General features: G+C 41.3%; 2 protein-coding genes and 1 non-coding gene across 5 annotated transcripts in view; 2 read left to right on the forward strand and 1 right to left on the reverse strand.

Annotated features, from left to right (window-relative positions):
- Positions 1–406: 406 nt before the first annotated feature.
- RPL32 (ribosomal protein L32) lies at positions 407–5,011 on the forward strand. 2 transcript variants are annotated; one of them, XM_030568264.1, is made up of 4 exons: positions 407–510; positions 1,862–1,962; positions 2,263–2,444; positions 4,825–5,011. In XM_030568264.1, exons 2-4 carry the CDS (start codon positions 1,867–1,869, stop codon positions 4,952–4,954), a joined length of 408 nt encoding a protein of 135 aa, XP_030424124.1. In that variant the 5' UTR covers positions 407–510; positions 1,862–1,866; the 3' UTR covers positions 4,955–5,011. The 2 variants fall into 2 exon arrangements, with proteins under 2 accessions (XP_030424124.1, XP_030424125.1); XM_030568265.1 differs by lacking the exon at positions 407–510 and adding an exon at positions 1,176–1,271.
- Positions 1,656–1,795, forward strand: LOC115655682. The gene has a single exon (XR_004001468.1). It is a non-coding gene; the product is annotated as a small nucleolar RNA SNORA7 (small nucleolar RNA).
- Positions 5,012–5,952: 941 nt separating the features above from the next.
- The window catches only part of LOC115654261 (cullin-associated NEDD8-dissociated protein 1-like), a 34,089-nt gene continuing 18,488 nt past the window's right edge, over positions 5,953–21,553 (reverse strand). For both annotated transcript variants that reach the window (XM_030568263.1, XM_030568262.1), the window contains 8 exons: positions 21,215–21,507; positions 18,005–18,146; positions 15,197–16,699; positions 13,373–13,468; positions 12,460–12,629; positions 12,065–12,229; positions 8,908–9,015; positions 5,953–7,550 (listed from right to left, as the gene is read on the reverse strand). In XM_030568263.1, the coding sequence (XP_030424123.1) occupies positions 7,323–7,550; positions 8,908–9,015; positions 12,065–12,229; positions 12,460–12,629; positions 13,373–13,468; positions 15,197–16,699; positions 18,005–18,146; positions 21,215–21,507 (2,705 nt within the window). In that variant the 3' untranslated portion in view covers positions 5,953–7,322. The remainder of the gene's footprint in view (positions 7,551–8,907; positions 9,016–12,064; positions 12,230–12,459; positions 12,630–13,372; positions 13,469–15,196; positions 16,700–18,004; positions 18,147–21,214; positions 21,508–21,553) is intronic.

The raw sequence follows: 21,553 nt of genomic DNA on the forward strand, positions 1-21,553 counted from the left end.
TTTGTTACCTGACAATTTCTCGTGAAGACCCAGGAAAAAAAGTGTTAATAAAATGAAAAAAGTAAATAAATTAATACAGCCAAAACCTCAGTAATCTCTCCTTAGGTGCCATGTGGCATCAACGCTGCAGTATCCGAAACCTGCCACTAGATGGCCCTCACACAGTGGTATCAGTGCTGGCGGAAGTAGCTTCATTCTCGCTCCCCTGGCTGTTGCCTACGCCGTTAGCGGAAGTTGCTTGGGATAGGTCCTGGCAGATTATAGTTGCTATTATTGTAGAAAAACTACAAGTCATTTTAAAAACTGTTATTCTCCTAAATAAATGCTCTCTGATCTTCATCTAACCATCGTAGTTACTAAGGGTAGGAGGCAGGTTCAGAGTCCCCCTTTCTGGGTCCTGATCAGGGATCTGGCCTGCCAGGACCTTCAGGATTACCTCATCCGCCCGCGCGCTCGTCCGCTCTCTCTCTCAGCGGCGCTGCCTCTCAGGGTGGCCGCCATTAGGACCTGGTAAGTGCCGCGCCGCTCCGGATCTGTGCCCATCGGTGCCCGGGGGCCCGCCAGCTTGGCCCTGCCGTCTCCCAAGGCCCGTTGGCGGCTCCCTGCGTTAGCGCTCCGGGGTATTTCCCGGCGGGGGTGGAGGATGGTGGCCGTGGGGCCGGGGGTTTGCCTGGCGGCCGAGCCGGATTCGGGAGCGGGACCGGGGAAGGGGGAGGGTCAGGCGAGCTGGGGGATGTGTTGGGCCGCTCCGGGAGGGGCGAGCTCCGGGCTCCCCGGTTGAAGGTGGATTCGTTCCCCCGCCCCGGAAAGCGGTGGGGAGCAGGAGACCCCCTGGCCCCCAGCGCTTGCTTCCTCCTCCCGGCTCCGCGCTCCCCGGGGGATGGGGGCGGGGGGTCCGTCTCCGAATGGTGGGGGCGCTGGGGCTGCAGCTTGGGGAAACGGGGCCTTGTCCCCCATCCCGCAGGGGCTCCAGTGTCGCCTCGGCTGTGCGCCTGGAAACCCAGTAGCAAGAGAACTGCTTGGGGGGAGGGGAGGAGCCTGATCAGAGGGAACCTACTAGGGATCCCCCAAATGCCCTTCTCTCGCTGAGCGGTTATTGACTCTCACAGTGATCGCGCGGACCTCGCTAATTTCTTTATACTACTGTGCTGAACCTCTTAGTATCTGAGCGTCGTTCACTTCTAGTCAACCAAGATCGCACTGGAAATCCCAGTTTAAAGTGGGTGCATAAGCCACTGTGTTGGCCAGTGGAAGTGGGAGCCTTGCTGTAGGTAAGGGAAGGGCCTTGAGGGTTAATGCTAGAGGGATTTACTGCATTGCACAGGGGAAACCAGTTCTTTAATGGACACACAACTCAAATTGAAATAGCATCTGCTGAGGCTTTATCGGAGAGATCTAGCTGGGATGGGGAGCAAGATTATAGTTACTTTTCTAGTTTCTGTGAACTGGAAACTAGTACATGTTGCAAGGATGGCTTTTTAGACTCAGCAGTTTGGGCACAAACTGGACGGAGTCCAGCAGCAACCACAGAACTGGGAGGATGGGTGGGATCATTTGGGAATTGAGCGCCTAAAAACATCTTGTGCAAGTTCTGTGATACCACTTGCAAAGACATTTTATTCCCAAATAATTTTGACTCGTGTGGGGAAAAATGGGACCTCCCCGGGACCGCCTCTGGAGAGCTTTCAGTACTCTTCCAGCTTCGGAAGCAGGAGGGAGAACAACTGCAGAGGAATACCCATTCCATTACTAACTTTGGAAGTGGCTAGTTAATGGAAGGCAATCTGCTACAGGTTTGAGCGAGAGAACTTATTGCCATCTTGTTTCGTGTCCCTTCTTATCTGTGTTTTATTTATCTTAGACACCATGCCTGCCCTCAGACCCCTGGTGAAACCTAAGATCGTCAAGAAGAGAACCAAGAAGTTCATCCGCCATCAGTCAGATCGTTATGTCAAGATCAAGGTATGCGTCCCTCTGAACAAAAAAAAAAAAAAATTGGAAAGGTGTCTAAATCTTAAAGCCTGAGAAGTGACTATATTTAGGAACTATTATGAGGTAAAACATAAATTACCTTTAATTATCAGGGATCAGAAATGTGGATTTTCTGTAATAACAGTACAGTAGAGGTTCCTTGCAGATGTGCTTGTAATGTTGTAGGATGTGAGAAATTGGATTGAAAAAGACCATGTCCACCCTGAATCTTTAGATTTATTTTTCATGATGGTGCAATTGTATTCTTAAAACTTCCTTGCATTTCCCTAGCGCAACTGGCGTAAACCAAGAGGTATTGATAACAGAGCTCGCAGGAGGTTCAAGGGCCAAATCTTGATGCCCAACATTGGTTATGGTAGCAATAGAAAGACGAAACACATGCTGCCCACAGGATTCAAAAAGTTTCTTGTCCACAATGTCAAAGAACTTGAGGTGCTGATGATGAGTAACAAGTAAGTTGGGAAAGATCTCTTTAAAACTCATTCAGAATGTTTGTCTTAACCTAACCCTGGTATTCTGTGATGCAGGTTTATACTTCAGTTATGTTGTGATTTTGATCACAAAATTACAACAAGATTTTCAAGGGGTGGGGTGGGGGGCAGGAGGGGAGAGATAAGTGAAATGGTTAGAAGCTGCTAGATTTTAAGCCTGAGTGAGATGCTGTATTCTTTTTCTCCTGACTTTACCTCTCACTAGAGCTGCTTCATCTTCTTGCCCCTCTATACCATGCTTTGTGCCCAAGAAGTAGCATGCCATTATTCAGGGCCTTAGCTCATTGGGGCCTCAATCATGTTTGGAGGCCTTTGGGCACTACTGACATATGCATAAGAGGATAAACATCCAGTCCTGCCTGTCAAAGTATTCAACTCCTTGACATCTCTAAGTGGAACCTTCCTGGAGCAGAATGCGGAAGGGGATGAACTGAAACTAGCCCTAGCCCACAACTGCTCTAACCACCCTCGGCAATATCAGCTTGCTGACCAGCCTGTACCCTCCAACTCCAAACCAAGCCATGATTTCTTGCTGTTCCTGTAATAGCGTAGTTTTTTGGGAACAACAAAAGACTGTAAGATGTGACCATAAAGGGTTTTGGAAATTGGGGTCAAGAAACAAGGCTGTATTTGAGTTTTGGGGTCTGAGCTGAAGAGAGCTTGAGAGCACCTGGCTTAAAAGAACAGTATCTTGGCTGTGCCTGCTTTCCTGTTTCCCCTTCAGTTGTGTCCTCTTCCTGGGATGTTAAACATTCTATTTAAGTACAGCGCATCATAATCTTCAGCCTTTAGGAGAAGATCATTTTATGATCAAATATTCAAAGGGTAGAAGTAATTTTGAACTTTGATTAAACAAACCCTAAACTTTGCTTTGTATAGGTTTTTGTAGATTGATCTTATTCTTGTGATACAGGCTTCCTGAATAACTTCATTATAGAACCATAAAAATGTAGGGCGGAAGGGCCCTGGAGAAGTCATGTTGTCCTCCTTAACTCTAATGCTGAGCAGGACCAAGTATAACTAGGCCTTTCCTGACTGGTTTGTCTAATCTGTTCTTTTAAAAAAATCCAGTGATGGGGATTCCACATCCTCCCTTTAACTTAAGTATCATGATTGGTCTTAATATCACACTAAATTCAGGGTCTGATCTGGCAATGTGCTGAATACCTCCATGTCTGCAAACTGCTGCAGCAGCAGCATCCTAGAAAATAGTACTAGGCAGACGGATTTGCTTTCATCAACTTGACGTTTCGGTGCTATAAGGACAAGGTGGAAACACAGTAATGATTTAGGAATAATGTGTTTTTAAGATTGTTTTTTCTTAATACAGTATTTGCTAAAAATTGTACAAGTAGAAGATCACAGGCATATGTAGTAGTTAATAGAGGCTTTATAAAATGTCAGACTTAATTCTTTAAACAGTAACCTTTTATCCTTGTAAATGCATCTGACTTGTGTATTGCAGGAAACATATTTGGTCCCTGGTATATTTTGTAATACAGTTAGAAATGCAATTCATTTTGCTGTAACTAAACTGAGCCCCTCAAGGAAATGGAATTGGAACTATCAGTGGTAGGGCATGAGTTACTACTGACATGAGTGGAGGCAACCTAGCTGTTTTCATTGGATCTGCGCTGCCTTATTCCAGCAGTAACTCGATCCAACGATGTTAGAGAATGCAGAGAAGTGGGATCAGGAGAGGAAAATGCAGTTGGCATTTGAAGACGAGAATAGCAGACAGTTTCCTAGCAGAGTAGGGGAGTGTGTTGCTACTTGGGAGCAGGAAGCTGGTACTAATATTTTGTGATTTGACACACTGTCCTACTGCAAGAGTTAATCTTCTACAGCAGTGGGCAGATGAGAAAGGAAATGAAGTGCAAGTGGAATATTTGTGGAATGTTGTAGATTTTGCTAAAATACCAGTTAAAACCTAAATTTATCTTTCAACTAACATGGTGTGTTCAGAATTTAGATTTAATGTTACATTCAAATTTAAGCCTATTTAGTCCCAGTTATAAATAGTCTAGAAGAAGGTTACAGAGGAGTTTTTTGCAAGAGGCACTATGTGTACACTTTTTAATAACTTGTTTATTTCTAACTGCTTAAATCATGAATTCTCAGTGGACACCAGCTAATACTGTATTTAGTTCTTAAGGTATTTACTTTAGCTTTCTTGCAAAAATACTTTATTAGCTGCTTGCTTGTTCTTTCCCTACACAATGCATGCACACTTAGCTCAATATTTCCATTCCTGTGCTGCTTAAAAGGGAGGAGGCTGTGAATTGAATATTGGCCTGCTTTATGCTGCTGAAATACTGATTCTTTATCCATATTTTAATAGGTCTTATTGTGCAGAGATTGCTCACAATGTTTCCTCCAAGAACCGCAAGGTAATTGTGGAACGAGCAGCTCAGCTAGCTATCAAGATCACCAATCCAAACGCCAGACTGCGCAGTGAGGAAAACGAATAAATGGGCTCCTCCTTTGTGTAACTGTATTTAATAAAATACAAAAAAGCCACCATGTGATGGTGTGTGTTGAATGGTTATATTAAGTCTTCTTCAGACCAGACCTCAATGAAGATTATCTCCCTATGAAATACTAGTGAAAAAGTGAGACTAAAGGCAGACTGGGCACCTGAGTTTTCCTTCTGTGCTGTTCTTAAAGGTGGAGGGAAGGAACTGCACTATTGCTTTGGTGTGAAGCTGCACTGGTACTGAACTAGCCTTCATTTTCCCAGTGTAAGTCTTCAGGTCCTTATTTCATGCATAAGTAACCGTAGAAAGCTCATTGAATTCAAAATGAGGCCTTTAATGGACTACTATAGTGAATACTGGTACACTTTGTCTAGAGCATTTCTAAACTGCCTGTTCACTTCCTGTTCCATTGGGGTGGGGGGAACTATACCATGTTTGAATTTAAAGACTCATGATAGGAAGCTGAAAGGGGAATGGGAGTATAGCACCCCTTGAATTGCCCCACTGCTACTTCTGTTAAGGAACACTAATTCCAGGAAGGCGCGTAGTACACCATGCTGCACAGTTAAGACTAGTAGAAATCTTCCTGACTGGGACACTTGCCCATTATCTTAGCAAGTTCTTGTAGTTAAGTGTAGGGTGTTTGGTTTTTTTAACTCCATAATGCTGCAACTCAATACTCTGTATAGATGACTTGCATCAGTTAGCAGGTACTATTGTGCTAGTAGTAAATACCTAATGCTTTAGAGCAAAGGAAAGCTTTGTGCTATAACTGTAGGAGGGTATACCTGCACCTGAAGCTTGCAGTGTTGGAGCATAGCATATGGAATGCAGTCTTGGGAGAATTAATAGAATAAACTTAAGTCTTCTGAAATGTCACGAGTTGATCTCCCTACAGTAGTTTAAGGGGCAGGGACTAGGAGCAGCATAGCTGAAATGCTGTGGCTAACCCAGTGTTTTACTTCTATTAAATATTGAACCAGAGGACGAGATACAGCTTCAAAAATACATCTTTATTTTCCTAGGATGCCACTCATACCAAGTGGAAAGGTCTCTCACTCTGCACTATAAACAGGACAGTTAAAATGTTTCACGCTAACCACTCAGTCAAAAACAGGAAGCAACCTGAAATGAAAGATTACAAATCCTTGTCTGCAAGAAGTGTTATGGCTTCATTCTCTGGTTTGCCATTACTCCATCTGTCATTCCTGTTACAAAATTTTCCCTGTGCAGGGCAGGATTTGAGCAAGACAATGAGTGACACTAAGTTGTAGTATGGTGTGCAAAAGAGCTCATTTACATTCATGCAACTTAGTAGTTGCCTTATACTATTTTACTAGATATGTGATACCAGAATACTGAAGGCAGGTCTCTTCTACAGCCATGTGCTGTATTTTAGTTCTAATGACTACAGTTTGGAATACATCAATGCTTTGGTATCGGACAGTCACAACCACAAGTCTCATTAGCCAATGTAACACTGCTGGCAACTTAATACAGGAAAAAGCTTCTGTAGATATAAAAAGATTAAAGAAATACTTTCTGTGGAAAATTAAAATTACAATTTCAAACAGATGCCATTCTATTTTGGAAGACACTCACTTCGTTACTTTATCCGGTCAAACTTAAGAAAAATCAAGAGTGAGCTTTATTTGCCTTTTGCTGCCATAAATTCCTAGAATATCAATTAAGAATTTAGCTACACTGAAAACTAGTAAAGCTCAAAAGATAAATTCTGCTCAAGTGCAGTTTATAGTGAACATTAGCTAATATCTTAGTGTGGGGTGTCTTTTAATTTTGAAAACGGCTGTGGTACTGCCCCTTAACTGGTTCTGAGTTTCAGGACATTTGCTCTTAATTTTTAAAATAGTGTAGTCTAGTGAAAAAGGTAGAAAGACCTTCTGCAGACAAGTTATTTTGGATAGAAATGCATGTGTAATGGCAAAAATGAAAACTAAGTTGCCTTTAAACTACTGTCCTTATTCAAAATGGTAGTGCAAGAAATGCTACAAAGGTGGGAAACTTCCAAGTGACAGTTTCTATTCTTCAGTCATGAATTGTAATAGTAAATTCAGATGGCCTCACTTAAGCCCTTTAATAACATGCTGAATAATTTAATATACTTGTTTTTCACTCCCTCTGCAGCACACAGCCCTTTTAACCTTAGTCTCATTGCCAACTTATTTAATCAGAAGTCTGACTCATGTAGCTGACCTAGCTGTCATTTTCTTAAACAGCATAAACCTTTTTTTTTTAAGCTGAGGTTAGCTTTGAGAGATTCTTCTGGCTGCCTATGCAGCATCTGTTTCACTTATAGGTGTTGTGGGGGGAGGAAAGGGATAGGGGAAGGATACAGAGAACTTTAATTCATGTCCATTGATTCTGTGGTAGGTAATGAAGCTGAATCCTTCTGAATACTTTCATAGAGTGAAGCCATTTCAGGATTGGCTCTGATTTGAGAAGAAAATTCAGCCATCACTGGACTTTTCTCTACTTCTGGGATGGTTAGTAGAGCAGCTACTGCCCTCATTGCTGACCGTTTCAGTTCATCCTGCTTTTCAAATTCCTGTTTCACTGAACCAGCTTTTACCTTTAACAAAAAACAAACATGGCCCTTAAATGGGATTTGGAAAAGGAAGAACATACACAGTCGAAGTGGGAGGGAGTCAGAGAGGTGGGATATTTTCTAACTGGAGAGGAATTTATGGTGATTTTTCAAAAGCAATCCACATGGACCTAACTGATTCAGAGAGAGCAGAATTAAACAGACACTGAGCATTGTTGAAAATGCCCACAGTAGTTGTACTTTATCATTAAGATGATGAACAAGCTAAATTACGTACATGTATTCACAAAAGGCTATTTCTGCTTTGATACTGACACACGTCTCCATTAGCAAGTGCTACATATACATCCGTTTAAGTTACACATGTAAAATAATAAATTCTAGGTACAGTACAATACACCTGACTAAACTAATCAACAAAACTAAAATTTCCTATTGGCAGCCAAGGTGACTAGGTAGTCATGACCTCAATTATAATTACTCTATCAATATGCGAAGTTAATACTATTACATGAAATCTAGCAGCTGTGGGGTTGCTTTCACTGCTTGGTTTTAATATCTCTTCACCATAAAGTCTAGAATTAGGTAAAAATGGCAACTAAACATCACCCTGCTATATGCATGCTGAATACTTTCCTGAAAATAAAATTTGCTTTGTATTAGTGGTTTTTTACACCTGCAAAGCCAACACAGCTATGGGAGAGGGAGCTGGATTCTATTGTAGCTTGCACATCAGAGTTGTTTTAGTTCATATTATAGAATATTTGTTACTGTTTGCAACATGCAAGCTAACTTTGCAGGGATGGCAGTTTGAAAACCCATCCTTTTATTTAGTAATTGAGCAAGTCTGATATAGAAATATTTCAAAGCCCATAAACATGGAACATCACATTTTTAGAGTCATTTTTTCAGAGCAAAACCATAACAGAAGTCTCAAAACTCACATGATCTTGAGTGCTATTTACTGCAAGTCTGGAAATGAGCAAACTATGATTTAAGCAGGTGGAGTTTAACCTCAAGACCACAGTACCATTTATTACTTTAAAATATTTTCTGCAAAGGTCTAGTTTTTAAGAACTTGTGACTAAAATTCCATTCCATAACAAATATTTCATATATTGTAGGCCCCAAATTGGCTCATTTTCAGCAAGTTCTGACAAATTGTCTAAGGCACCAGACTTTTCAGAAACATTTAATTTTTGTTTTATTACAAGTGTGAAATTCTTGCTTTCACCAGGGATTAAGACCCAGATTGCAGTACCAAAGCAGTGGTGCTTGTAGACTTTCCAGATCTTGGAAAGTCTCTATTGCACACAGAAGCATAGTACTGACTTTTTTCCAAAATTGCAGAGACTCAACTGAAGCTTTCATTTAATCTTACCTTAGTAGAGCAAGTTGCCCGCAGGGGTTCAATCAATCGCTCTAGCCTTTGTAGAATTGCATTAGGACACAGCGTGGAGAGTCGAGCCAGCATGATGAAAGTCAACATCTAGAGGATTTTTTTTAAAAGGCCGATTTAAAATACTCTCAGATCCCCCTCAAACCTAAAACCCTTCTATCAAGTCCCCATGCACTCTACTGCAACAACTTCAGACAAATTACTGCATCACATTGCATTGTTCTCTGTTGGATGGTTTTCTTTCCACTCATAAAGGAGTATGTCTTTTAGACAGGGGCGGCTCCAGGTAGCAGCACACCAAGCGCGTGCCTGGAGCGGCAAGCCGCGGAGGGCAGCAGTCAGGCTGCCTTCGGCAGCATGTCTGCGGGAGGTCTGCGGGTCCCGCAGTTTCAGTGGTAGGTACACCGAAGGCGCGTTACCGGCAGACCTCCTGCAGACATGCCACCAAATCTGCATTACCAGCGGACCTCCTGCCGAAAGCCATGTAACTGCTGTGTTTGGGGCGGCAAAATACATAGACCTGCCCCTGCTTCTAGACAAAAGAAAGGCTTGGAATTTAGAAAATAAGTACGCATCAAATTCCAAAGCATTACAGAATACATGTGGCCCTTCTGAGTATTTAAAAACAGAAGCCAAATCCTGCAGCCCTTAAGACGTCTCTCATGCAAAATCTTTTTGACATCAGTGAGTGTTTTGCCCCACTGAGTACTACAGGATCTGACCCTCAACAAAAGTCAAATTTGAAGGGGGCCAGAGGGAAAAGATGATAGTACTCGTACAAGCTTTGTCAGTCATGCCAGTGACAGTAAATTGAGTGTATACCAGCCCTAAAAGAATAACAGGACTGAAAACTGTTCAGATGTTCATATGGTAAAATTAATGTGGACGGAGCTGAACCAATACACAAGTATTTTCATAAGCAGAGCTTATTTCTAAAAAGCTGTACCAGTATGAACACTTAATTCTAGTGCAATTGCATCCACACAAAATTCATAGATTTCAAAACCAGAAGGGACCTCTGTGATCATCTATTCCGACCTCCTGTATAGCCTAGGCCACGGAACTTGCCCAGAATAATTCCTAAAATGTATCTTTTTAAAAAAAAAAACATACAATTTTGATTTAAAATGGTCAGTGACAGAGAATCCACCACAACCCTTGGTAAATTGTTCCAATAGTTACCTCACTGTTAAAAATTTATGCCTTATTTTCAATCTGAATTTGTCTCGCTTCAACTTTCAGCCACTGGATCGCATTGTACCTTCCTCTTCTAGATTGAAGAGCCCATCATCAAATATTTGTTCCCCATGTAGGTACTTATAGGCTGTAATCAAGTCATCCATTAACACTCTTTGTTAAACTAAATAGATTGAACTCCTTGAGTCTGTATCACTATAGGCAGGTTTTCTAATCTTTTAATCATTCTCATGGCTCTTCTCTGAACCTTGTCCAATTTTTCAGCATCCTTGAATCATGGGCACCAGAACAAAACACGGTATTTCAGCAGCACGTCACACCGGTTACAAATACAGAGATAAAACAACCTCTCTGCTCCTACTCAAGATTCCTGTTTATGTATCCAAGGATCACATTAGCTCTTTTAGCAACAGCTTCACACTGGCATCTCATATTCAGCTGATTATCCACCATGACCCCCCAAATCTTTTACAGAGTCACTGCTTCCCAGGATAGGGTCTCCCACCCTATAAGTAAGACCCATATTCTTTGTCCCTAGGTGTATACATTTACGTGTAATTGTATTAAAAAACACGTTGTTTACTTGTGTCTAGTTTACCAAGCAACCAAGATCACTCTGAATCAGTGACCTAGCCTCTTCATTATTTACTGCTCCCCCGAATGTCATCTGCAAACTTCATCACTGATAATGTTATGTTTTCTCTCAGGTCACTGATAAAAGTGTTACATCAAGTATGGCCAAGAACAGACCCCACTGGAACCTCCTACTGGAAACACACCCACTCACCAATTCCCTGTTTACAGTAATATTTTGAGACCTATCAGTTAGCCAGCTTTTAGTCCATTTAACATGAGCCATGTTAATTTTAAATTGTTACAGTTTTTAAATCAAAATGTAATGCAATACCAAGTCAAATGCCTTACAGATACTAATTACCTTTATCAACTAAACTGGTAATCTCACTTAAAAAAGTATCAACTTAGTTTGACAGGTTCTCTTTTCCAGTAATTCATGTTGATTGACAATACATTTTATTACTTTCCTTTAATTCTTTATTGAGTTCCATATCAGCTGCTCCATTATCTTGCCCAGGATCGATGTCCAAGGCTTATTGAAAATCAAATTACCATCCAGTGAGCTCCACAGCCAGCTCTTTAAAACTCTTGGATACAAGTTATCTGGGCCTGCTGATTTCAAAATGTCTGACTTAAGAAGCTGCTGTTTAACATCCTCCAGAGATACTAGAGGAAGGGAAAGCGTGTCAGCATCATCGTATGATGAGACAATCTGGTTTTTTCCTCAGATACAGAACAGAAATATTTATTAAACACTTCTGCCTTTTCTGCATTATTACTGATAACTATCATTTCCATCTAGTAATGGATCAGTACCATTGCCAGAATTATTTTTGTTCCTCATATACTTAAAATAGTCTCTCTTATTGTCTTTACTCTGCTGGCAATAGATTTCTCCTGCACCTTTGCTTCCTTTATACATTTTCTACAATTCCTAGCTTCTGATTTATATGCATTACTATCAAATTCCTCCTTCTTCCATTTGTTATATATTATATTTCATAGCTGCTTTTACTTCTCCTCTAAACCAGATCAGGTTTTTAAACCAATATGGTCTTCTTCCTTAACTGTGGCATATCACATCTTTCAGAGCCATTGTTTCAGGTTTTGCAAACTGATGCAGACATCAGTTGCATGTGGGTTATGTTTTCAAGGCCAGCACAGCAACTGTAACAGCTAGTAACTTTAAAAAATAAATAAATAAAAGGAAGCCTAAATACTAGAGAACAAGAAAGCAGCATGAAAAGGGTGCTGGGCATTGCACCACCACACATCGGCGCAATCTGAGCCCCGGCCTTCACTATAGTAAATAAGATCAAAACCAGTTACTTCCACTACTCTTGGACAGATAAGGAGAGGAAGTTACCCTAATGTCATAATGATCCTTAAGTCCATCCTCCACATGGTTCAAATATTCATAGATGTCCAGTCGGTCAAGGCAGCTTTCCAACAGTGAATACATGCACTCGAAGGCAGCTTTCCTCACATCAAGACCATCATCCACTGTGTGCTTGAACGGTCCCATTTCTACCTTAAAAGGAAAGAATGATACACCTGGTCACTATCAGTGAGGAAGGCTCCTTACTGCCACATCTTGGCTACCAAGTTAATGCCTACTAGATGTTCTCCCACCCACCTAAGCCCCAAGGGTTCCACCCAACTATTTGCTCATGAGAGCATCACAGCATATTCCTGTCAATTCCACGTTGATCAAGACATTGACATACAGAACTCATGAAGCAACAGCACTAGTCTACGTACCTCCCGTATCAGTTCCCTTCTGATTTTAGTTTCATTGTATAAGTGGGGTAGGACAGTGTTTAGCATGTCTCGGATTAAAGAAGGCTTATTGTGAGCAGCAGAATTAAACATGGCTAAAGCAACACGTCGAACATTCAAGTCAGGATCCTGAAGAGTCTTTAAGAAGTCACCTGCAGGACAATAGCATAACATTTGTTTGACAGCATTAAGTGCAATGTTTTAGTAGTTCAAGATCTATCTACTGCTGACCCTCAGAGTAACATATGATATTTGAAGGAGCCAGGATATGAAGAAATCTTAGACACAATTATTAAAAATAATTCTAGAGGCAAAGCTTATACATAGTGGTGCATTTAGATCTATTGTCCCTTCCTTTTTCTGGGATAGGATTTAAACTATTTGAGGCAACAGGCTACATCAGGGGTATAGAAATACCAATGTGATGCTAGCCACCAGTGACTTCATCTGAGAGTCCAAGTAGAAGCCTTAGTTTTTGCAGAGGAAGTTTCTTTTCGATGCTCAGCCTAGATGTCTCCGAAGTAGAGTTTTTGCAGTTTCTCTTTGATAGCTCTGAGATGCAGAGACATGGTTGTCCAACTTAAGAAATATTTTACAAAACACTTGGCTGTGAAGCCAGAATCACAGGAGTTTCATTCTCCACTAAATTCATAGTTTCCATTCATGAGTGACACGCATACCTGAAGGAGGAAGGCCAGAACATACACTAACACTCTGCAACCGTAGCGTGGAAGTCTAGATCTTTTTCATCTACATTTCTCTGGGGTTAAATTAGTCAAATCAATTTGAAAAGTATCTTACTTGCAATACAAAATAGGGCAGTGGTAGGGCCATTGATAGTGTACCAGACCTCATGTGCAAAGCTCACAAGATTTCTATAGGAATTGAAACTCACCTATGCAACCTTTCAGAAGTAAGTCAATAGGCTGTGGCTGATCTGAAATAGTGAATTTGATTGCGGTTACTACAGTACTTCGTGCATGTGGGGAACCTGCAACAAAGAGGGAACATAAAAACAAAAATGTGTGTACATTCACACAGTATGATCTTTACTAGGGCTGTCAATTAATCGCAGTTAACGCACGTGATTAACTCAAAACAATTAATCACATTAAAAAAAATTAGTCATGATTAATTGCAGTTTTAATGACAGGTTTCAGAGTAGCAGCTGTGTTAGTCTGTATCCGCAAAAAGAACAAGAGCACTTGTGGCACCTTAGAGACTAACAAATTTATTTCAGCGTGAGCTTTCGTGAGCTACAGCTCACTTCTTCGGATGCACAGAATGGAACACACAGACAGGAGATATTTATACATACAGAGAACATGAAAAGATGGAAGTATGCATACCAGTTTCCTGTTGGTATGCATACTTCCATCTTTTCATGTTCTCTGTATGTATAAATATCTCCTGTCTGTGTGTTCCATTCTGTGCATCCGAAGAAGTGAGCTGTAGCTCACGAAAGCTCACGCTGAAATAAATTTGTTAGTCTCTAAGGTGCCACAAGTGCTCTAGTTCTTTTTGCGTAGTTTTAATCACACTGTTAAACAGAATACCAATTGAAATTTATTAAATATTTTTGATGTTTTTCTACATTTTCAAATATATTGATTTCAATTACAATAATAGAGTAGACAGTGCTCACTTTATATTGTTTTTTATTACAAATATTCGCACTGTAAAAATGGCAAACAAGAAATAGTATTTTTTCAATTCACCTCAAACAAGTACTTTAGTGCAATCTCTCTATTGCGAAAGTGCAACTTACAAGTGTAGATTTTTTTGTTATATAACTGCACTCAAAAACAAAACAATGTAAAGCTTTAGAGCCTACAAGTCCACTCAGTCCTACTTCTTGTTCAGCCAATTGCTAAGACAAACAAGTTTGTTTACATTTACGGGCAATAATGCTGCCCTCCTCCAATTTACAATGTCAGCTGAAAGTGAGAACAGGAGTTCGAATGGCACTTTTGTAACTGGCATTGCAAGGTATTTACGTGCCAGATATGCTAAACTTTCATATGCCCCTTCATGCTTCAGCCACCATTCCAGAGGACATTTCCATACTGATGATGCTTGTTAAAAAAAAAAAAAAAAAAAGATGCATTAATTACATTTGTGGCTGAGCTCCTCGGGGGAGAATTGTATGTCTCTTACTCTGTTTTACCCACATTCTCCCATATATTTCATGTTATAGCAGTCTCAGATGATGACTCAGTATGTTGTTCATTTTAAGAACATTTTCACTGCAGATTTGACAAAACACAAAGAAGGTACCAATGTGAGATTTCTAGAGATAGCTATAGCACTTGATCCAAGGTTTAAGAATCTGAAGTGCCTTCCAAAATCTGAGAGGGAAAAGGTATGGAGCGTGCTGTCAGAAGTCTTAAGAGAGCAAAACTCTGATGCGGAAACTACAGAACCCAAACCAGCAAAAAAGAAAATCAACCTTCTGCTGGTTGCATCTGACTCAGATGATGAGAATGAACATGCGTCGGTTTGCGCTGCTTTGGATGGTTATCGAGCAGAATCCATTATCAGCATGGGGGCATGTCCTCTGGAATGGTGATTGAAGCATGAAGGGACATATGAATCTTTAGTGCATCTGGCACATAAATATCTTGCAATGCCGGCTACAACAGTCCCATGCGAATGCATGTTCTCACTTTCAGGTGGTATTGTAAACAAGAAGCAGGAAGCATTCTCTCCTTCCCATTACCTGATGACAGCTGCTTTTTCAGCCTGGGCAGCAGCTGGGACGGATTCACTAGGGCCAGTTTTCCCAAGCATTCGGCAACTACATTTCGTGTCCCCTCCTCTGTGCACTCGCAATGATTGAAAAGCAGAGCCCAAATGTCTTCCACATAAGGTTTGAGGCCATCTGCTGGGGAGGAGCTGATGACTTCTTTTAGAGAATGGAGTAGTAAGTATTGTCTCTTGGGCTGGCTTCCAATTTCTTTCAGCATAAAGGGAAGATATTCCTTAAGATTTCCAGCACTGATGTTCCCCAGAGCATAGGAAGCTGCTGATTTCACCTCTTCGCTAGGAGAAGCAAATGCTTCCAGTATTACTGTTTTGAGCTCCTTCTGAGCACTTAGGTTCATGGTGCGACCCATCTCTGCCAGCGAAAGGAAGGCTAGCATTTTAACAGCAGCACTGGACTTGGGGTTCTTCACATCTTGAATAAACTGGCTCGCTACCCTGGTGGCTTCTTTTGGACATGCTGATGAAAGGGCTGCCACACACTTTGCTACAGAGTAATAGGCTTGTTTATGTAAAGTCACAGCTGCCCCACCAGGACTTGAGTATATGGGGCTCGTTAGCTGTTTCATCAGCTCTGCATAACCCATGCTGGCTGTCTTTGTTATAACCAAAGCTTGAAAGAAGTCTATTATGGCGTTCAGTGCTCCTCCTTGTAGCAAAGGGGAATGGACAAGCTGAAAGAGTTCACAAAGAACTGACCCACTTATCTTGGATAAGGAAGCTGGATAAACCTTAGCTAAGGTAGTAAGGAACACGATAGCCACCTGAGAAACATGCAAATCATTCTCACTAATTAAAGCAGGAAGCTCTGTCAGCACAGACTCAACCATAGCAGGCTTGAGGCTATCACTGTAGTTCTTAATTAATATGTCCAGAGCTGTCAGAGTGCTCAGTTTCAAGGCACGTTGATTCTTTCTCAAGAAGGAAGCTAGAATGGGGAATCCTTCCCCTAGAATAGGCCTTAAGTCTATCTTCAGTGGAGAACTAGCAATTAAGGTTAATGCTTTGACGGTTGTTAGTCTGGTTATTTCATTTTTCAGCCTTTCTAGAAAAATCTTCAAGGTTGGCGGGAGATCACCACTTAAATGGTCTCCAAGATTGCAGACGATTTGTCCCATGCAAGAGATAGCCCGTTCTTTCACCTCCTGATCAATATCAGCAGCTTTCAATCTCTTTAGAGTACCAGAAAAAAGGTCTTTCACATAGGGCTTGGCATCAAATGCACAAGATTTGTCCAAGGGCCGAATAACTTTCACAAGCTGCTGAGTGACCAGCAAAGCTTCTGATGTGATCTTATAAAAGGGGTCTCCAATACAGGTCACAACTGGAGGTAGCAGTGCCTTAATATGGGGATGAAACACTTCTGGTTGGTGATTGCAGAGAAGAACATGAAGGAAAGACAGTGTATCAATCCTCATGCTGGAGGAGCTGGATTTATCAGCCAAGGAGAAAATAATACCTGTTCAGGGGAGACATTAACATATATTATCTTATTACTTCAAATGATTTCACAAAGATTAAAAGACAAATTCTAAAATAGTTGGATACAAATCCAAAGAGTTTCCTTTGCTCCACCCCACTGAGACCATGTCTACACTAGGAGTGCTTCACCAATACAGGAATCCCAATATACTATATTCACAAAGCACTACTATTGTGGACACAGTTATACCAACAAAGCTATGCTTTGTACCAATATAGTAAAGCCACCCCTGACAAGAACAAACAAACAAACCAACCAATCTATACAGGTAGAATTAAGGGATTATACCTCATCACACTCCTGACCAACAGAGCTCTGCTGGCAAAAGCTCCTAGTGTAGATGTAACTTGATACACATGCATTCCCACAGTAGCTGTTGATGTTTTCAGCTAAGTGACAAGTCAGAATATAGCCAGTCCACATGGCTGCACTGGAGAGCTACAAAAGTATTTTACAGGCACTTTAACTGGATGGCTAAAAAACCACCTGTCAGTATTTGTAGGGTGGTCCGGGGAGGAATTGAGCTATGGAAAATCTCAAAGAAAGGAGTGGAAACAACTGCTTGGTTTTTGCAAAATTAGACTGGACAAAAATGCTAGAAAAAATGTACTTTAGAGAATAATCTTGCATTGGCAGAGAGCTAGACTGAATGCACTAGTGGGTCTTTTCCATATTTAACTTCTGTGATATAGACTGAAAACTGTTTTTCGGATGAGCCATCAGTAAGGTATTTCCAAGAGTCCCATTTACCACCCCCAACGCAATTTATTGTTCATATTTTCTGTTGTCTCGTGTAAACATACAGAAGTTGAAGGTCATGGGATGATCAGGGCCAGGGGGCATTGAAAAGGCAGTTTCCCTAAACATTTACAGTAAGGACAAGCCCAAGGTCTTGGTAAGACCTCAATGTTATGAGTATTTCAACATTCTTGGATATTCACCCTTCACTAATTTACAAGGAGGGAAAGCTAGATGGAAAAACTTGTGGGCCTGCAAATAAAACCCTCCCCCAATAAACATTTGTAAAACGTTCCATGAGATTAAAAGAGAAATAGAAAATGTCACTGCTATGGCCCCAATCCTGAGCTCAGTCAATTGACTTCTGACTCCAGTGGCAGCAGGAGCAGACCCTGTCCCTTTTTAGTGTTTATACATATCCAGAAATTAAAAAAAGGCAGGAAAGAGAAACACGTCATTTAGAAATCTTATAGCACTGAAAGTGGAACCTTTAAACTGAGACAACCGTTCCCTACCATCTCCCAGCCAACAAACCAGTTTTACCAGACATTAACGCCGGGATGTGATCTGCCAGGCAGCCAGGAAGAACATTGGCCAGTTCTGTAAGGAGACTGAAGCACCCTTGCCTCGATTTGATGCTTTTCTCTTTGAGCTGCTTGTGCAAGGCCTTGATGATGTTTGGAACCTGCAGTTTTAGAAAGCAAAAACGAACAACAACAAAAAGCCTCATAGGTAACCCTGGCCTTTTTGACACAGAGCTATGCTAGCAAAGCAGTTTACCCAGCTTAGCTACATACATTAATAATTCAGTGTGAGAAGAGAGAGCAATCAAAAATGAATACATTCAATGGTTTAGTAAAGGGAGACTCTGGAGAGTGAATTAGGGACTGAGTGAATGAGTGAGAAAGAGAGAGTGGAACGAAGGGGTGGCTATTTAAATTCTTCTGTTCATATATTTTAAGTTTTTTCTTTTTAATTCTATGAAAATATTTTAAGGCAAAGCTTCTCCTCTAGTGCCACAATCTCAAAACACAGCGGCATTGCTTAGTGATCAGCTTGGATGCTTCTCTAACAAGGAGACGGAAGTGAAACTGACCAGTCAAGTTTCAACAGTCTTAGTTGAACAAAGGGCAAAATTAAACAAACTGGTGAAAAAGTAGGCTAGAAGTTAGATATTAATCCTGAAAGAAATTTAAGGACCTGATCCTGTATTTAGAACTGAAGAACTGGACCTCTGCAGAGCTCCAGCAAAGCCCACCCACACAGAACCAATTACAGGACGAGGTATATTAGCCACACAGATATTTTCTTTTTTAAATATTGAATTTATTTACATCAGTTACATTAAATGGGCAGAAAACTACATTTTGGAAAGGATCTAAATCCCTCTGCTTCAGGGTAAAAGACAACCGCTAACTGATGTGGGCTAGCAAGAGGTTCTCATGAGCACCTTATTCCCTAATAACTGATGACAGTATTTCTTTCATCTTCCTCTGAAGCACCTGGGACTGGCCACTATGGGAGACAGGATACTGGCTAGATGGAGCCCGGTCTAGTCTGGGGATTCCTACATTGCTACATTATGTTGACAGTAGCCCGTTAGCGTATCTCAGAATTTAAAAAATTGGTAAAAAAGCCATGGCTTCTAACTTTTTAGTTCAATTAACTGTGAAGTATGTACCCTGCATAGTTACAAGAACACAAGCATACAAAGATATTATGAAACACTAGCTAATGGCTCCTGTAATGATCAGAGCCCGATACAGTGTTAATGCTCTGCCACAGCTATACATTGTATCCGAAATTTATCTGACTTCTAATGGCCTAAATCTGATATGTTTGTGCAGTAATTTATTCAATGAGTTCCTGAACAATGACACGTCTGCTAAACTGGAGCAATTGCCACAACAGCCGATGGATTTTACACAATGACTGAGGTGGTACACTAGTGTCTGCAAATCCCTTCGCAGCAGTGTGCAGGTATGACTCATTATCCCACTCAGTGGCCCTGGGTTCACTTCAGGACACTCTTTTGGTTTGTTGTCACTGCTATAGGAGTCAAACAATTATAAAACATGCCACCATGCTTCAGCTATGGCTAATTTTAAAAGTACACATTTCAAGAGTTAACATTCTTCCAGCACATTTTCCTCTTGTGAGCTACCAACAGTCACGGTGATCACTAAGGGAGTGGCCACACTATGATTAGCTTAGTGTTAACCATCCTGCTGAAACACAATTGAAATGGCTGTTGGTACAATAGTTCTAGCATGGCTTCCTTGTCTGGCATGGATTGATATTTTTCTGAGAATCATAGGGTGGGAGTGGTGGAGGTGGGTCAGATAGCTTTCCTAGCATGGATCACATGAGGGATAGGTCCCTGTCTACAATGGTCAAGGAAACTGTCGCTGAGCATGCTAGCATCAGCCATTTAAACATTGTGGTCCTATCTACACTATGAAATTAACCAAGTTTAGCAACTGTTAAGAAGCTGACATAATGGGGTTTGAAGGTGCTATAATTCTGGGCTGGGTGGCCAGAGCCAAATTGTAGAACCATGCGGACAGTTAAAAACAGTTTCAGCACATTGAGTTTTTTGTTTGGTGTTTGATCTAAAAATCTGGTTACACCAGGATTTGCCCCCTCCTCCAAGACCTCATCTACTCCAGTTTTTGTTTTTTTGACTGAGAAACTACTCTTGATGAGGCTTTAGCATTTTCTAGACGTTTTCTAGACCTGCTCTGAATCATTACACCAACTCCACTTGCACTCCCACTCTTACTGTCACCTGGGGAGCTGCACTAGAGGGAGATTTCTCGAAAATAGTTAATGTAGACACAGCCCTGTTGTAAAATGGATCTTTCATTCATTCATAAGTACAATTCCAGATAACTCAATTGTTTTAAAAAGTCTCACTCTGTTGGCACTGGCCAGACAGTGTCTGAAACCAGTTTAGCTGGAACAGTGCTGGAACCGAATTCAACACCCAGTGTAGTCCAGCTACTAGCATGGATTTCAACTGCATCCAGACAGAACTGGGATACATTAGGTATAACCAGGATGTGACATGTTCATGGTTACAGCTTGTGTACGTGATTCCACACATTAAACAGAGATGTATTTTTCCTGGCGCAACCCTATAAGTCTGTCCTCTCCTGCCATCCTGCACAATATGAGCCCATTCTGGGTAAACCTGGGCAGATATCCCATTCTGCCTCTGTTTCTGGCACAACAGAGGATTGTCAATATTTTCACATGGCATAATGCACTTTGGGATGTTCTCCCACACAATGACCTGTGAGATAAGAGGACTGGCTAACCCTTTTATGCAGACACAGTTAGGCCATCCGATCTACACAACAAGACCATCACACCAGAACTCAGTTACAGCTTGAAAATTGTGTTACAGTTCTGTCTGTGGTAGAGTTCCTCCACATGGCTGGAAAATACATTAACCGTTCCATGTGTAGACACAGACTATGTGATGTCAACAATTTTACAACCTTACTGAAAATCTGGAGCGGACACAGGACCTGAAAACAACAGATCTTCTGAAATATGTCTATAAATCCAAGAATCAAACAAGCAGGGGGGAAAAGCTTTCCACCTTCCTTATACTACTCTTACTAAGAGACAAGATCCTTCTGGTAGCCATGTTGCCTGGCTCAGCTATTGCACATATTTGTTGATGACGTGTCTTCCAGTTCTTTTCACTACTATTCAACTTTATCTGCCTACCTTTTTCTCACTCACCTGGTTCTTAAGCATGGTGAGGGGTATCTCTTCCTTGCCTCCTGCATCTGAAGCATGTAGCCAGCTCTGTATGGGCTGGGTTTGCTTCAGCAAAGAGATATATGCACAGAAGATGTCGGCTTTGACATTCTCCTCTCTTTCCTTGAATCTGCCAATCAAAACCGGGGATAGAGTCTTGTAGAAATCCTGGAGGAGGTCGTGCCGGGTACTGACAATGGCTTCCAGGCACTTAGCTGCAGACCTGCGAACTTTCCAGCTAATGTCATCGTCATCGCTGTACTCGTCATCACTCTCTGGAAACAGTGAGTGGGAAAAAACACACCACATTACAAGAGAAAC

This window comes from Gopherus evgoodei, chromosome 7 (genome assembly GCF_007399415.2).
Source record: "Gopherus evgoodei ecotype Sinaloan lineage chromosome 7, rGopEvg1_v1.p, whole genome shotgun sequence".
In the NCBI taxonomy this organism is placed as follows: domain Eukaryota; kingdom Metazoa; phylum Chordata; order Testudines; family Testudinidae; genus Gopherus; species Gopherus evgoodei.